The 18246-nt window shown below is 38.6% G+C and overlaps 1 protein-coding gene across 13 annotated transcripts; it reads right to left on the bottom strand.

Annotated features, from left to right (window-relative positions):
* Positions 1–1860: 1860 nt before the first annotated feature.
* On the bottom strand, positions 1861–5275 carry LOC141623958 (E3 ubiquitin-protein ligase RKP-like). Of its 13 annotated transcripts, none has more exons than XR_012533752.1 (6): positions 4982–5273; positions 3565–3648; positions 3377–3442; positions 2731–2803; positions 2357–2443; positions 1861–2050 (listed from the first exon to the last, which is right to left on the bottom strand). XR_012533752.1 is itself a non-coding variant. In XM_074440120.1 (6 exons), the coding sequence occupies exons 4-6, from the start codon at positions 2800–2802 to the stop codon at positions 1971–1973; spliced, it is 243 nt and encodes an 80-aa protein (XP_074296221.1). In that variant the 5' UTR covers position 2803; positions 3079–3442; positions 3565–3648; positions 4982–5275; the 3' UTR covers positions 1861–1970. The 13 variants fall into 13 exon arrangements, 4 of the variants coding, with proteins under 4 accessions (XP_074296221.1, XP_074296222.1, XP_074296220.1 ...); XM_074440120.1 differs by having other exon boundaries at positions 2353–2443; positions 3079–3442; positions 4982–5275; XM_074440121.1 differs by having other exon boundaries at positions 2353–2443; positions 2731–3162; positions 4982–5275.
* Between the last annotated feature and the right edge of the window lie 12971 nt (positions 5276–18246).

Below are 18246 nucleotides of genomic sequence, written 5' to 3'. Positions count from 1 at the left end.
GGTCGAGTGGAAGACCGAGTACTCCAATACAGTAGGCTGGAAGGCCTGGAAAGTCGGTCACTCGACTAAGTGACCACCCACTCGACCGAGTGGAGTCTCCACTCGATCGAGTGGGCTTCCACTCGATCGAGTGGGCTTCCACTCGATCGAGTGGGCTTCCACTCGATCGAGTGGGCTTCCACTCGATCGAGTGGGCTTCCACTCGACCGAGTGCCGGTCGAGTGAGTTTTATACGGGAAAATATTTGGTGATATGTCGCTTTTATAACCCTATCACTTCAGATTTCCTACACCAAAACCCCTCTCAAACACTATTCACCACTCTCTAAATTTCCCCAACTTCTCTCTAAACTCTCCACCATCAAATCCTCTCAAGAACCCTAATTTTTATAAAGAAGATTCTTACCTCCTTAGCCTTTCCTCCTTGTTGTAAGTAGATCTACGCTTCCTCTTCTCTTCTATTTTGTCTTAACAACCTTATTTAGTTAGTAGATTACTGCTTGCTTAATTATGTTGTAAGAATTCAAGGGGTTAAGTTAGTATGTTGTTATAATAGATTGTAGTATTGATTATAATAATTAATATGTGTAGGAAGCTTCATTGAGGAGCATTTCTAGGGAGTAACTTGTGGAATTGTGGAGATAAGCTCAAGGTAGGGTTTTCCTACTTAGCTATGGTGTTATGAGTGTTTAATTGTCCATTTAATATCATTAATTACATTTATTTCATAGTAGTTGCATTATAACATGTTTTGGATAATTAGGGTTTGGTACAGATTGTGGTCTCATGATGATTTTGGGAAGAATAAGTATGGTGAATGACTCTAGTGTTGATTATCTTGCACTATAACATGTTAATAAGCAATTAAAAGAAGAGAAAATGAATTAATGAAGTTATGAGCATGAATTGGATGTTGTATGAATTTAATGACATACTTGTTTGGTTATTGTTCTTGTTGTTGGTGAATTGTTGACATTGGAGATTGTTGGGGGATGTTGATGATGGTTTTGGAGATGGAAGGCGGTTGGGAAACCATCTTCCGCTCAAGTCTCCCTTGGAGCTTCCCACTCCAAGGGAATGTACACATTGAGTACTTGGGTTATGGAAGGACTCATGCGGTGAGGCATGTTGTCTAGCAGGGGACTCGAGTCGCACTCGGACCCGGTACCACGGACATGTTCCGAGTACCTTAGTGGTATTGGTGAAGTCGTGGGCGTGTCCCGGTCACGGTTGGAGGAGATCAGTTTGGTGGATACTTGTCATGTTTTTACACCTCATTAAATTAGTAAGTTAGTTGCAACTCTCATTTATTATTGAACATTTATATCATTGGCTAACACTTGGGTTTGATTGTCTGTGATGAGCCATATGGTAATTTCCGCCCATATGGGGAGCAGTGTCGACAGGTGCGCATATTTGAGTAGTGGGCTGGGAGCGGTCTACCTTCACTAGTAGAAAAACCCCCTATAGTGGCGGTCATAAATGACCTTTTTATGGCGGTTTTAACAGATTTTGGGTGCGCCGTATATCACGGGGTTGTTTAGACTTTGTGGCGGTTGTACAACCGCCACTAAAGCTTACCTATAATGGCGGTTTTGAGACAAAACCGCCATTATAGGCTTATATAAAGCGACGGTTGTTGTTAAAGAACCGCCACTAAAAGTAATTATCACGTCGGTTCTTAATAAAGAACCGCCGCTAAAGATGAACTAATAGTGGCGTTTCATACTTAAGAACCGCCACTATAGATAGATATTTTAAAAAAAAAAAAAAATTGCTACCAAAATTTTCGGCAGCAATATCTATATCTATAGATTTGACAAGCTAAATAGCAAAATAAACAAATAATGCATACAAATAATGGCAACCAATGAACTTGCATATCATCCGACATAACAATAATGCATATGTTCCAAAATTATACATCCAAGAGTATAAATAATCACATACGTGTCTTAGTTAATAAACTAATCAACATTTCATGTTCTCAAAACATTTAATAGCCCACGCGTCTTCAACATCTTTCATCTCGTTAATTAACATTGTTGAATCTGCAATAATACATTTAGCAAACCAATAGTTAGAAAAACAGGCTGTGGCAAAACAAGTAGTATATAGCTTATTATCCCCATTTAGTATACTAGTGTATTAAGACTTAATAGAGTTACTTCCTTAATTAATACTAGTACAAGTATACTAGTGTGTTGCTTAGCTTCGAGTAGTGTAGCTTATTATCCCCATTTAGTAAATATTCAAGTTAGATACATTATTTTATATCAAGACAACAATACTTGACATCATCTTACACTATATCAGCAGCAATTTACACAAGTTAGAGAGTGAAAGAATTTACATACGAATGAACTACATCCTTGCTTGATAATTATCGCAGAAGGGACATAAGGAGGATCGCTTTTTCGCAACACATGGAAGTAGTAGTCAACCTACACACAAAATGCAAAGGAATGTAAGATTAACTGGTCAGTATGTATAATGTAATTTTAAACATGATTTAATATGAGACTCTTAATTAAAGATTAAAAAGAAAAAAAACTACATCCTGCTTCACACATCGACCCGATCTGGAGTCAATATTGAACACAAGTTGAAGGAGATCAGGTTTCTGTTATACACAAACTAGCTAATGAAAACAGAAGTAAAATACAATAAAATCATATGTTGAGCTTACCTAGTGACATGCTAATACTAGTCTGAGATGTTCATTACTCACCAAATTATCCTCAAAAGAGCCATATGCTGAAGGGTGAGAACCACCAACATCAGCGGCTAATTTAACCCCCATCCTGAATAATTATAACACACAAATTTCGGAAAACATCATCTAAAACTTAAAAATAGAAAATAAAGCCATATAAAAGATATCTCAAAGTAAATTCAAACTGAAAATGTGGTGAAAGAAGACAGTCAAGCCCACGAGCACTAGTTGGAGCACTAGTTTTAACTGAACTAAGACAATCCGACAAATAGATCAAACTACACAAGCTTCTCTCAAAAAATGCCTAGTGCATGTACTATGTGTTGGAACAACATAAGTTAAAGAATGAAGGATTATACATACGAATGAACTATGTCCTTGCTTGATAATTATCGCATAAAAAACAAAAGGAGGATCACTTTTTCTTAACACATGGAAGTAGTCAACCTACATAAAAAATGCAAAGGAATGTAATGCTGAATAAATGCCCCAAACAAACATTTATAAATCCGTAGAGAATTTGCTGGATTATCAGCCCTCCTTCTAAAAGCGACAAGAATTTTATAGCCTAAATCATTTCAAGAAGCTAATCATCTTTCCGTCCCAACATCAATCAAAGAGGTACTATCAGATGAACGAATCACAAAAGAAAAGAACTTACATCACAACTGAAGCAAGTACCAATATAGATATACTAACTCTCATGCTTGTTCCTCACGAAAAGTATCTGAAACTCAACCAGAATTAACAACAGTATCTGAAATCAACCTCTCTGAAACTTTACTAGAATTTGTTCAGTTAAGTAAAGGATGTTGATAATTCAATCAAAATACAGATGGCTAAACTCACCCGAGTTATGCATTAGCTATGATTCGGTTTATGAAGAAATGATTAAACATCAGATGAAAAAGTTTCTCTATCTCAGAAGGTCACCTGCATCCAAATTTGTTTACATAAGTGATTAGTGACTAGACAAGTTTAGAACAATGTTAAGACATAATTCAAAAGTAGTATCATGCTTTAAAACTCATTATGCAAAAGAATTCTCATAAAAAAATTAGTGCATCAGTTGATAGTTTATCAACATTCACCCAGTCTATCAGCCTTCACCCAAATAAGTGAGATTACATTAGACGTTTAGTTATTATAGCAATTGAGTTGGTGAGTAAAACCAGAACCCAAGCTTGAACTATAAAGACGAGGAGATTTGTAGGGATTATGAATAAAAGTAAAGAATATACAAGTTTGAACTATAAAGATGAACAAAGTAAAATAATTGATACTCCCTCAGTCCCAATCATTTGTTTACCTATGAGATACTATAAATTACTCCGTACCATATAGAATTAGAAATCTCGTAATGGAAAAGTTAGGGCTCAACTACTAGGAATATCATCAAATCCACTTGCCTATGAGATATCAGGATAAGGGATTAAACCTTATTGTATCAATACAATGACAGTTTTAAAAGCAATTATAGATGAAAAGTGTAAAACAAGTTTGAACAATAAAGATGAACAGAGTATACTATGTTCTAGACTCCCTCGCCTCAAGGGATTAATCCTTATTGTATCAATACAATGACAGTTTGAAAATATGAAATCCTAAAATATGATACCAAAGTTGCTAGTTTTGATTTATGTCACACTCAACCCAGGAAAAACCTCTGAAAAGACCACAGAAACTCTAGTTGACTCACACCCTACACCTTCGTCACTGCAAGACAAAATAATTGGAAGTTTGGAACCAATACAGTCCATCTCATATTACAGATATCAATGGCAGAGTTTTCTCACTACATTGTATTCACATAAGCAATTAAAGACTTTCAACTATCATCATTCAGCTTCCTCCACTACTACACGTCATGATGTCAATACGAAAAGTAAATAAGAAAGTGAGAAACAAATACATTTGAACACAGAATCCCCAATTCAGTCTAACAATAGTTATAGCATTGTGCCGAGACACTCACAAAAAATCCCCAAATATATGTTTCTTCGATACAAAATAATCAATCCCCCACTCCCATACTGCCATTCACCCATCTCCGCTATCAAAGAAACATATATCTATAGCTTTAAATATAAGAAAAAGCAAAGCAACAATTAATGACACGATCGAGGGCAGTGGTGGAGCGAAAATTGTAAAACAAGTAGAGAAGCCACACAATATAAAGAGGCCATGAAAGCAATTACACAGATTTGGTACCGATTAATCTTTGACAATGTTCAAAAATAATAATTCAAAGTTTAAAAGAGAATACCTGGAGATCGAAGTTACGCATGATTGAAAAACTCAAAAGAGTACCGAGTTTGGTAGATCGATGATTAAACCGCTTAAAAACAACAATATAGTTGATTTTGTGGATCATTGGTCGGCTCTTGTATCTAAACGACCACGGAGCGAGATTGACCATCGTCAAGGTCGCATCAGCGTGAGAGGAAATCGATGGTTGTCGAGGGCGGCGTGAGAAAATGGAGTTGATGATGATTGAATTGAGGGGGTGGTTGTTTAATTTGGGGTATGGGGAAATGAAGAAGAAGACGAAAGAATTATAAATGGGTTTTGGGGTTTTTTTATATTTTTTATATTATTGTCGGTTTTAATTAAAAACCGACACAAAAACATACAGTGGCGGTTTTTTAGCCCAAAAAATTGTAATTTATATTAACTTTTAGCGTCATTCTTAACGTCGGTTGTTAATATAACCGCCATAATTGACTTATGGTGGCGTTTTCTGTTTGGAACCGCCATAAAAAGTATCAGTTATTACGTCGGTTCTAACATAAACCGCCACAATAGACCTCCTACATACATAAAATTTGGGTTCCCGCCAATTTATTGGGCTTTTCACGTCGTTTCTATTAGAACCGCCACGATAAACGCGTCGTGATAGGGGTTTTTTCTACTAGTGCTTGTTGTCGCCACTTGTTCTTATTTAGTTTTGACATTTAAAACTCCATTAGATTTGGTTGTACTATTGGGATGATTTTCATATCCCTTAACTTGTAGTCACTTAACATTACAACTTAATTATCTATGTATTCTAAAGTACTTCTTTACTTGTTGTTCGCTCTACACTCTTGGGAAACCAAGGCGTGTGATACCTCCATGTGATGGGAATTGCTTAGAGGAAGGGTCCCGACCTATGGGGTTATTACAATTCTTTGCTTATTATTTGGATCATCCTTAAGTTGGTATAATCTCTTTTATCCTTTGATTAATTAATTATTGATTTGCTCATTCACTATGTTTAACCTTGTTAGTATGATTGACACCCTTATTAACATGTTTACCATGACCATGAATGAGTAGTCTTTATCTAGGGTTAATAGGGGGGATTAGGGGAATTAAAACATGGGGGTAGATCAATACTTAATCTAATATGCTTTCATAAGATTGCTTGTTTGTTGTAGTTTCAATTTATGCACATGTTATGCTTGATGAATTCTTGATTGACAACCTTGCATGAATCTCTTATCCAATATGCACATGTTGGAGTCGATGATACCTTTGAGTAGTTGTGGTTATTGTCGTTGAGCAGTAAGTGTTGTGGTGGGTGTTTCATTTTAGGTATGGTATGAACTTCGGGGACGATGTTCGTTTTAAGGAGGGAAGATTGTAATACCACAGTTTTCTGAGTCCTGTTACTCAGCCGAATAGGGCTAACTCGGTTGAGTAATGTGTCGTGTGTTTTCTGGTCAGGCTACTCTCCAGGAACACTCGATCGAGTAGTGTAATACTCGGCCGAGTAAAGGGTACTCGGTCAGTACTCGACTGAGTATCCGGTCTGATGGGAATTATTTTCGCGGTTTGGTTAAGGATGATTAAAGTTATAAATCTTGTTTTAACAGTTTTACTTTTCATTTTACCAAAAACCTAATTAATTTCTACATTCTCTAATCATCTTTAACCACTCCCAAGGCTTTGATCGTTCATGAGTCTTTGTTCATATCTCTCTCTCTCTCTCTCTCTCTCTCTCTCTCTCTCTCTCTCTCTCTCTCTCTCTCTCTCTCTCGTCAGTTGCATCGGTAAGTCACTAGTTCCATATATATCTTTTGTTTAGAGTTGTCTTTTAGGGTTTTACCCTAGTGTTGGAATTGGGGAAAAGGGGTGATTGCATGTTTGTGATTGGATTGTTGTGGTTATTGTTAGGTGAAGGATTTGTAGAAGAGTGTTTCTAGCTTCCGCTGTAGACTCGTATTCGGATCAGTGCTAAGGTAGGGTTTCTCTACTCAGTTGTCTGTTTAATTGATTTAAGATGATTATGATTGTATTGGCATGATTAGTATCGTTGTTGGCTTGTCTTTCTTGATTGTTGGAATTGTGGTGGATTTGCTATATTGGTGAGGTGCGTCCTCGGCTAAGTAGAGTCATTTTCGAGAATGGCTTCACGCCCTTGATTCGCCCCTTATGGTTCCCGTCATGAAGGGGTATGTGCACATTAATGGACATGGATTGTTGCTCGTTGCGATGAGCGGGGCTTATGTAGGCAAGGCTACGGCCCCCACTGGCGATATGGATTATCTATTGCGGCAGGTAATCTTGCAGGACTACACACTTAAGTGTGTAGTCGGATATGAGGCATGATTGGAATTGGAGGATGGTTGTATTGTTGTTGTCGTGGTTGTTTCTTGTATATTGCTTATCTTGATTATTCAGTGAACTGACCCCGTTGTTGTTTTGTAAAACTGTGGTGATCCATTCGGGGATGGTGTACAGTTTGTGACAGGTGATGGTTATCTTTAGCTGCGTGGACGAGGATGGGATGTCATCACTTTGAGTCTAGCTTTCGCTGTTACGAGTTCAGATGTTTTGGATTTTATTGTATTAAGATTTGTACACTTTCGTTTTGGTATTCTTTGAGACGTTGTAATCGCTAAACGTTGTACTTTAATAAATGTTTCTGAATGGTTACTTTTGATATACTAACCTCGGGCAACCGAGATGGTAGCAGCTTCACATGCTAGGGTGGTCCTTGATAAGGCACCTTGGTATGTGGGGGTGTTACACTATTACCTTGAGAAGTGGTACCTTGAGAAGAGGTGCTTGTTGAGATGGAGGTTTCTCCTAATGCAAAGAAAGGTGAAGCTATTCCCAAGAAAGTGGATGAACCTATTGTTGTTGAGAAAGTGAAAGATGTGGAGGATGCTCCTCCAAATAAAGAGGTTGAAGTAAGAGTGCCGGAAAAAGTCAAAGTACCTTTCCCTCATCAATTGGCCAAGCATCAAAAGGAAACTCAATTTGGTAAGTTCATGGAAGTGGTGAAGAATCTGCAAATAACCGTTCCTTTTACCGAATTAATTACTCAAATTCCATATTACACTAAGTTTATGAAAGACATTTTAACTGAGGACTTTTGATGATGTTGAAACTATAGCATTCACCGCCGAGTATAGCTCTCTTTTGCAAAATAAGTCCCCTCCTAAGTTAAAAGATCTCGGTAGCTTTTCTATTCCATGCACCATTTGGCACCTATACAATTGATATAGCTTTATGTGATTTAGGTGCTAGTGTGAGTGGAATGCCATATTCTATTTGTGATAATCTAAACATGGGAGTCATGAAATATACTAGTGTCACTTTGCAAATGGCGGATCATTCAATAAAACACCCTTTGGGAGTTTTGGAGAATGTTCCCGTAAAAGTTGGTAAGTTTTTTATTCTGGTTGATTATATTGTTCTTGACATGGCCGAAGATGCCCAAATCCCAGTAATTTTGGGAAGACCCTTTCTACATAACGCGGGTGCGGTAATTGATGTCAAGAATGGTAAGTTGACATTGGAAGTTGGTGACGATAAGATCACACACAATTTGAATAGTGCCATGAATAGTCCAATGTTACAAGAGTCTTGTTATTCTATGGACGGTTTGGATATTGTTGATGTTGTCATAGAAGACTATATACCTCTATCTTTAGCTAAAGATCCCTTGGAGGCACTCTTGTTGTTGGAATCATTTGCAGGTGATGATGAGATTGGAAGTGAAGAAGTTGATGCTTTGGAGATGGAATTGGATAGAGAAGAGCTATCATTGGAGGAAACCTCACAATTTGTAGGTTTGGTTTCTACTCCTCAAGACCTTCAGGTACAAAAACCCGAACTTAAACCCCTCCCCTCTAATTTGAAATATGCTTTTCTAGATGATGAGGAAATGTGTCCGGTCATTGTTAGTGCTCATTTGAGTGAGAGTCAATTAACTTCATTGCTTCGAGTTTTGAAAACTCACAAGAAAGCCATTCGATATAAACTTGATGATGTGAAGGGCATAAGCCCGGAATTTTGCATGCATAGAATCTATCTTGAAGAAGATCATAAACCATGTGTCCAAGGTCAAAGACGACTAAATCCTAACATGCAAGAAGTAGTTAAAAAAGAGGTAATTAAATTGTTGGATGCGAGAATTATTTATGCTATTTCCGACTAGAAATGGGTTAGTCCGGTCCAAGTGGTCTTAAGAAAGGAGGCACAACCGCAGTAAAAAATGATAAAAATAAACTCATTCCCACTAGAATTGTGACGGGCTGGCGCATGTGTATTGACTATAGGAGGTTAAATTTGGCCACTAATAAAGACCATTACCCATTACCCTTTATTGACAAATGTTGAAGAGGTTGGCATGTCATAAGTACTTTTGCTACTTATATGGTTATTCCGGGTTCTTTCAAATACCCATTCACCCGGATGACCAAGAGAAGACCATGTTTAAATGTCCCTATGGTACCTTTGCCTACCATAGAATGCCCTTTGGTCTTTGTAATGCCCCCGCTACCTTCCAACATTGCATGATAAGCATCTTTTCTGATTTTCATTCAATCTTTTATGGAAGATTTTAGCGTTTATGGTTCTTCATTTGATGCATGCTTGACTAACTTGACTAAATTTTTGAAGCGTTGTGAAGAAGTTGATTTGGTATTAAATTGGGAAAAGTGATACTTCATGGTGAATGAAGGAGTGGTGCTTGGGCACATTGTGTCCGAAAGAGGTATTGAAGTGGACCGTGCTAAGATCCAAGTTATTGAACAACTACCCCCACCGGTAAATATCAAAAGTGTAAGGAGTTTCTTAGGCCATGCGGGATTCTACCGCCATTTCATCAAAGACTTTTCTAAGATTGCCCTGTAGGGAAATATCCGTAAAATTCCCTTAAATTTTAGTACTATAACGTAACTTTAACATGTGAATATTGTCATAAACGAAAATTACAAGAGAAACGATAAAGGTATAAGAATCAACCTCGGGTCCTTTGTGAATACGGCCTAAGAACAGAAATCAATATAGATTTCCTCCTAATCGTTGCACCCAAGATCGTCTGAGACTATGCCCCTTGTGCTAGAAATTACTCTCTAATTGCCTTGCAATATTGAGAGAGTTTTTTTGAGGTTTTCGATGAGAGATCTAGAATTTCAGAGAAAATTGCCCCGAAACCCTAATTTTTGTGCAAATGACAAAAGATTAGGTCAAAAGGAGAGAAGCCCTCTCCTTTTGTTCATATGGTTCGGCCGTGGGTTTTACAAGGGAGGGAGTGGGCTTTCACTTTCTCCTTATTTTTAACTCGTGGTCCGACTCAAAATGCTAAAATGTATATGACGGGATTTTATTATAAATCGTCATCGGTTATCGGTTATTAAAATATCAACTAGTAACATGACTCAGTCGATATATTGATACTTGTCCGACAATGACAATATTGTATAATTAATTCAATATACATTAATTAAATATAATTGTTTATATTCAATTTACGAATTAACCGCTTAATTCACCTTAGCCATTATTATTTAATCCGTATTAAATAATTATCTCAACATCGCGTTTGACTATTTATTAGTCAATAACTCCGACTAACTGCTTAGTCAAATTAGGCATCAACATGACTGTATTTTCATACCGTCACATCTCTCAAACGTATCCTATAGGTGTGACTTTTAGGGACCAGTTGATCACCGCCATCAGTATGATAATAACGTCAAACTTATCTAGCAAGCCAACCGTTATTGATAAACGTGGACCAACTGATAATAATACAAAAGTATATCCTTTGATCCTTTTAGAGATTTATATGTCATTGCACTAACTGGAGGACACAACCCCAACAAACTCCCACTTGTCCGTACAAGTGTACGTGCAATAACGTTATCCGCACTAACTGGAGGACACCGGCTCCAACAAACTCCCACTTGTCCGTACAAGTGTATGTGCGATAACCGATTCTCATATCCATTTAAAATTTCTCCCACTCAATGTAAAACAATTTGCAGATCCGGATCCGCAAAGGTCGTATTTTACAATCGATCTGTATCAAGAGTGGTTTCCCCGACTAGAGAGTAACTTAACTGATAAAACGAATTCGTATTCGAGCATGGCCATGCATTTCGATTCTGACTCCTCGAGTGGCCCCGAGAAATATCGAGTACACGATAAAGGTTGAATATTTCCTTCAACTCGATCCTGCGATCTAAGCACAAAGATGAAATGACCTGAAACAATCTACTTGGCCCCCTGTTACGGATGACCGCGAGAAAGAAACCAAAGTCACCCAAAATCGCTTTAGTCTCAAGAGACAATCGATAGTCAAAAGAATCGACTCTTAGGATCACCATGGAGGTCCTATCCACGACCTGGCACCGAATGTTATAAAACATTTAGGACTCCACGTCGTTGTCACAATTGTGTCCCACGAGATATCCGTATAACTCGCCTCTGTGATTGGTCAGTCAACCGTTTGACTTATGGCTCGTTGAACCCACCATCAACCAACTTCACAAAATAATTGCCAGAGTTATCAGCTCACGTGGGCAATTAAGGACCAAAATATAATGTTTGTTCAGTTCACTTTGTGGTGTTCAAAAATTGTCGTACAAATCCACATGAAAAACAAAATATATAAATATCAAAACGATGATGTCGTATAGAGTACAAAAGAGAATGAATCTAATCCATAAAAGAGTACTACAACTCAGGAACACGTTTAATTCCCATGGAATGAACATGCCCTTCATGCTTATCTTGTCGTAATGGTTTAGTGAGAGGATCTGCTATATTATCATCTGTAGCAATCTTTTCTATCACTACCTCCTTTTGCTCCACGTAATCTCGGATTAGATGAGCTTTCCGTTGTACATGTCTAGAATTGTTGCTAGACTTAGGCTCCTTAGCTTGGAAGATGGCACCTCTATTGTCGCAATAGATGGTGATCGGGTCATTCGAACTAGGCACTACAGATAGTCCTTGTAAGAACTGACGCATCCATATCGCTTCCTTTGCGGCTTCGACGCGGCATAGTACTCGGACTCGGTCGTAGAATCTGTTTGTAACACTTTGTTTGGAACTCTTCCACCGATCTGCGCGTCATTAAGAGTAAAAACGAATCCAGACTGAGATTTCGAGTCATCTCGATCCGTTTGGAAGCTAGCATCTGCGTAACCGGTTGCGCATAGCTTTTGATCGCCTCCATAAGTCAATGCCCAATCTTTAGTCCTCCGTAGGTACTTAAGAATGTTTTTGACAGCCATCCAATGTGATTCACCTGGATGCTGTTGGAATCGACTTGTCATACTCAATGCATATGCCACGTCCGGACGTGTGCATATCATGGCATACATGATTGATCCTATAGCCGAAGCATAAGGAATCCGGGTCATGCGCTCTTTCTCTTCCGTGTCTCGGTGCCCGAGACTTGCTCATATGCACCCCGGAGCCATAGGAAGAAACCCCTTTTTGGAGTTAGTCATGCTGAATCTCTCTAGGATCTTGTCTATGTAAGACTCCTGACTGAGAGATAATATCCGACGTGATTTATCTCGATATATACGGATGCCCAAAATTCTTTGTGCCTCACCCAGATCTTTCATCTGGAAATGGTTCTTCAACCATAATTTTACCGAAGTTAAGAGAGGTATGTCATTCCCAATCAGGAGTATGTCATCAACATACAATATTAGGAAGACAATCTTGCTCCCACTCAACTTGATATATAGACATGGTTCCTCGACCGATCGAGTAAATCCATTTTCTTTTATCACTTGGTCGAAACGATGATTCCAACTCCGAGAAGCTTGCTTAAGTCCATAAATGGAACGCTTAAGCTTGCACACTTTCTTAGGATGTTCAGGATCGATGAAACCTTCGGGTTGTACCATGTAAAACTCTTCCTCCAAATAACCGTTTAAGAAGGCGGTTTTCACATCCATCTGCCAAATTTCATAGTCATGAAAAGCGGCAATCGCTAAGATAATCCGAATGGAACGCAGCATGACTACGGGTGCAAAAATTTCATCGTAGTGCAAACCTGGCACTTGGGTGAAACCTTTAGCAACTAGTCGTGCTTTATAGATATCTTGTTGACCTTCCACAGAATGCTTTATCTTGTAAAGCCATTTGCATTGAAGGGGACTAACCTTATCAGGCAAGTCAACAAGATCCCATACGTTGTTCTCATACATGGAGTCCATCTCGGATTGCATGGCCTCAAGCCATAGCTTTGAGTCGGAACTAGTCATGGCACCTTTATAGGTTGCGGGTTCACTACTCGTTAAGAGCAGAATGTCATCTATGTCATGTTCCTCGACCATACCTATGTATCTGTCCGGAGGAATAGAGACTCTACCCGACCTCCTAGGTTCCTCAGGAATATTAACCGCAGCCGGGATTGAAGGAACTGGTTCCTCCAATGGTTGCTCGGTATTTGGTTCTGGAATCTCCGACAGCTCGAAGGTTCTATTACTCTTCGCATTCTCGAGAATTTCCTTCTCTAAGAATGTCGCACTAGCCGCAACAAATACACGTTGTTCGGTTGGCGAATAAAAGTAATGACCAAGTGTTCCTTTAGGATAACCTATAAAGTATGTCTTGACCGATCGCGGGCCGAACTTATCCTCGTGTCTCCACTTGACATAAGCCTCGCAGCCCCAAACCCGTATAAAGGACAAGTTAGGGACCGTTCCCTTCCATAGTTCATATGGAGTCTTGTCAACAGCTTTAGACGGACTTCGGTTAAGTATTAGAGCAGCTGACAGAAGAGCATAACCCCACAATGAATCAGGCAACACGGTGTGACTCATCATGGATCGAACCATATCAAGTAGTGTTCGATTTATCCGTTCGGACACACCATTCAACTGAGGTGTTCCAGGTGAAGTTAACTGTAAGGCAATCCCACAATCCTTAAGGTGTTGATCAAACTCGTGAGAAAGATACTCGCCACCACGGTCTGATCGTAGTGTTTTAATCTTTCTACCCAGTTGGTTCTGTACCCGATTCTGGTATTCTTTGAATTTCTCAAAGGACTCACTTTTATGCTTCATTAAGTAGACATAGCCATATCTACTCAAATCATCCGTGAAAGTGATGAAATACCTATAGCCTTCTCGTGCGGTGATTGACATAGGTCCACACACATCCGTATGTATGAGTCCTAATAGGTCAGCAGCGCGCATTCCAACACCTTTGAAGGAAATTCGAGTCATCTTACCAATGAGACATGATTCACACGTGCCAAATGATTGAAAATGAAAGGCCGAGATAGCTCCATTCTGTATGAGCTGTTTAACGCGTTTCTCATTAATGTGTCCCATACGGCAGTGCCATAGATAAGTTTGATCTTTGTCACCAACCTTTAACTTCTTATTCATTACGTGCAATATTTCGGTGGTCTGATCTAAAACATAAATTCCGTTCATGGAGACTGCCTTGCCATAAATCATATCGTGTAATGAGAAAATGCAGCTATTATTCTCTATTACAAATGAAAAACCAAGTTTGTCAAGTGCAAACCGAAATAATGTTTTTGGATAGATTGGGTACATAATAGCAGTTATATAAAAATAACTCAAATCCGCTAGGAAGCTGGATCACATATGTTCCCCTCGAGACGGCAGCCACTCGTGCTCCATTCCCGACACGCAGTCCACCTCACCCTTTACGAGGGGTTCGATGTTTCGAGGCCCCGCACATGATTACACAGATGAGAACCACAACCAGGATCTAGTACCCAAGTTCCGTAACTTGCGTGGTTAATCTCAATCATATGAATAAAAGAAGAAGAAGAAGAAGAAGAAGACATACCAACGGGATTAACGCGACCGCTGCTTTTATGTCCTCATGCTATACAGACATGTACGCCTCCAATGCCCAGTCTTGTGGCAATGATGGCATTCCATGTTACCGGTCTTGCTCTTTGTCGCGCCTGATGAGGTGCTCGACTCACCAGGCCCACTCTTACCTGATCCCGACTTCTTAAACTTCGGTTTACCTACTGCTAGGTCTGCCTGAGCTTTGCCCTTACCCTTGCCCTTGTTTGACACAACGAGAACATCCTGTTTCATGCTCCCACTAAACTTCATGTCCTTCTCGGTCTGTACGAGAAGGGAGTGTAGTGCATGAGGATTTTTCTTCAAATCATTCATATAGTAATTGGCTCTAAAGAGCGCAAAACCATCGTGGAGTGAATGAAGCATGCGGTCAATCACAATGTTCTCGCTGATTTTACAATCAAGCGCCTCCAATTTCTCGACATTCTCAATCATGCTGAGAATGTGTGGGCTAACCGGTTGGCCCTTTTGGAGTTTCGCCTCAAAGAAGCGACAGGTATGCTCATAGGTCACGATTCTCGGTGCTTTCGAGAATTCCTTAGTGAGCGTGGTGAAAATCTTGTTCGCACCTTGGTCTATGAAGCGTTTCTGCAAATTGGATTCCATTGCAAAAATGAGTACGTTTTTAATAGCACCCGCTTCCATGACGAAATCGCTATACGTGGCGATCTCGTTAGCTCCAGCCGTGGGGCCTGGGTTTGACGGGATGGGCTCAACCAGATATTTGAGCTTCCCGTCAGCAATGGCAGCATTCCGTAATGCCGCCTCCCATTCCGCGAAGTTTGATCCATCATTCTTCAGTCGAGTAGACTGATTCATCTGATTCATGAAGATCCGAAGCCAGGACTCACGGTCCAATGTGGCACTTGGCATTGGGTCGTCAGCACGGCCAGCCATTTTGTTATTAGCAGTTTAAGTGATCGTGATCTACACTGAAAAAGAAAGGAAAAACAAAACGAAATAAGCAACTCATCGAGGTGATTTAAGTCTATTTAAAATTCATTTTAACGTGTAGACTCATTGCACTTGCATAATTGATCTCCCTCAAGAATAATACAAGTGATCCCAAGACTCAATTTCCGTAAATTGATAAGCCAATTGTTTAGCTAGTTCTACCGTTAGAACTCTTGGTCGATAGATTTCCGTAAATCCTATCTATAGTCCACCATAATCACAGGATCGTACGAGTGACCATAGTGTTGAGATAAAATAGGTCAATCAGTTCCAACTTACCCGACGTAGAAGGGGTCATATTATGCCTACCGACGAAGAAGGGATTCATTGGAGTTTGACTTATAAAGACTATTCTCAATTTTTGGTTATACGAGGAAGATCCCATCAACTTAGTTTTAATTCATTTTAAGTGAACGAAAAACTAGCATTACGTGAATGAATTAACTTAGGTGATGGCTTAAGTAAAAACGTGTGATATCTGTATATCAAAGAAAACTAACGCGTGACCTCTATATGAGTCAGTTTTCATGCAATTATTAGGTGGTTTGGTTTTAGGCGGAATATGATGCAAACTATCGTTACGATGAAAACATAAATAAAAATGCAATACGTAAATAAAAGTCCTAGTGTGGCCTATCCTAGTAAAAAGAACATAATACAACTTTGGAATCCACCGTTGGACCCGAGAAGCTTGTCTTGATGTTCCATCTTTGTCCATGCAGCGGGAGTGAGCTTCCGATCTCCATCTTTGGTCTTCTCAAAATTACAATTTAAAATTTACAAAATATAAACCTATTTACATTCTAAATTAAAACTGTAATTACAAGGAAAAATCAAAACGGAGATGCGAGATCTCAAAATACAACCAAGACCGTGTTCCATCATTACGGTAACACGATCTACTAAGGCCACACTAAGTTACAACCGATTGTAAAAATAAATACGTAATAAAACATTCAAGGCATTCAAAAATAACGATAAATAAAAATGCATCAACTAAAACAAAATTTATTCGTGACATAATTCCGTAATTATGTTAAATTTACCCAAACCACCTTTTAATGATTAAAATTATGTGACAAAACCGCTTTAATCAGCTTACTTTTAATCCATTACAATCCGTTACTTTAAATCGCTTTAAAATAACTAAATGGTACGTGAGTGAACCGTTTCACTATCAAGCGAATGCATAAAATCCGTATTATGCATATGTTATGGCCGGAAAAAATTAGAACAACAAAAAAAAACAGCACGGCTGAAAAAAAAAACGAGAAATTTTTTTTTTTTTTTATGCTGCTCCAGCCGAGAGCAAAAAGGAGCAAAAAAAAAAATTTAGCGGCTTAAAAATTTCAGCGCGGCCAAAACCTCCGTGAATATGATTTGACAAAATAAAACCAAATACAAATTTAAACCTAATCTGTATAGAATCAAATCTACAATTGTCAAAACCAAAACATATTGCTAAAAAGACGGATTATGATAACAATATGCAAGAACAAATCGTAAACAAAACATCGTCTGATCAGACATAAACCGTATGGCACGGTATTCAAGGCTGATGTCACGGTTTTCCAAAAAAAAACAAACAGCCGTGACACAAAAAAACAGAAAACAGGCCGTGTAAAAAATTGGCCGCACGGTTTTCTAGACAAAACAACATCGTTTCAAATCGTTTTATGAAAATCACAATGAAAAATTTACGTGGCCTCGCTCTGATACCACTTGTAGGGAAATATCCGTAAAATTCCCTTAAATTTTAGGACTATAACGTAACTTTAACATGTGAATATTGTCATAAACGAAAATTACAAGAGAAACGATAAAGGTATAAGAATCAACCTCGGGTCCTTTGTGAATACGGCCTAAGAACAGAAATCAATATAGATTTCCTCCTAATCGTTGCACCCAAGATCGTCTGAGACTATGCCCCTTGTGCTAGAAATTACTCTCTAATTGCCTTGCAATATTGAGAGAGTTTTTGTGAGGTTTTCGATGAGAGATCTAGAATTTCAGAGAAAATTGCCCCGAAACCCTAATTTTTGTGCAAATGACAAAAGATTAGGTCAAAAGGAGAGAAGCCCTCTCCTTTTGTTCATATGGTTCGGCCGTGGGTTTTACAAGGGAGGGAGTGGGCTTTCACTTTCTCCTTATTTTTAACTCGTGGTCCGACTCAAAATGCTAAAATGTATATGACGGGATTTTATTATAAATCGTCATCGGTTATCGGTTATTAAAATATCAACTAGTAACATGACTCAGTCGATATATTGATTCTTGTCCGACAATGACAATATTGTATAATTAATTCAATATACATTAATTAAATATAATTGTTTATATTCAATTTACGAATTAACCGCTTAATTCACCTTAGCCATTATTATTTAATCCGTATTAAATAATTATCTCAACATCGCGTTTGACTATTTATTAGTCAATAACTCCGACTAACTGCTTAGTCAAATTAGGCATCAACATGACT

This window comes from Silene latifolia, chromosome X (assembly GCF_048544455.1).
Source record: "Silene latifolia isolate original U9 population chromosome X, ASM4854445v1, whole genome shotgun sequence".
Classification (NCBI taxonomy): Eukaryota; Viridiplantae; Streptophyta; class Magnoliopsida; order Caryophyllales; family Caryophyllaceae; genus Silene; species Silene latifolia.
The sequence above is the reverse complement of the archived record's forward strand: the minus strand, read 5'-3'. Positions and strand labels throughout refer to the sequence as shown.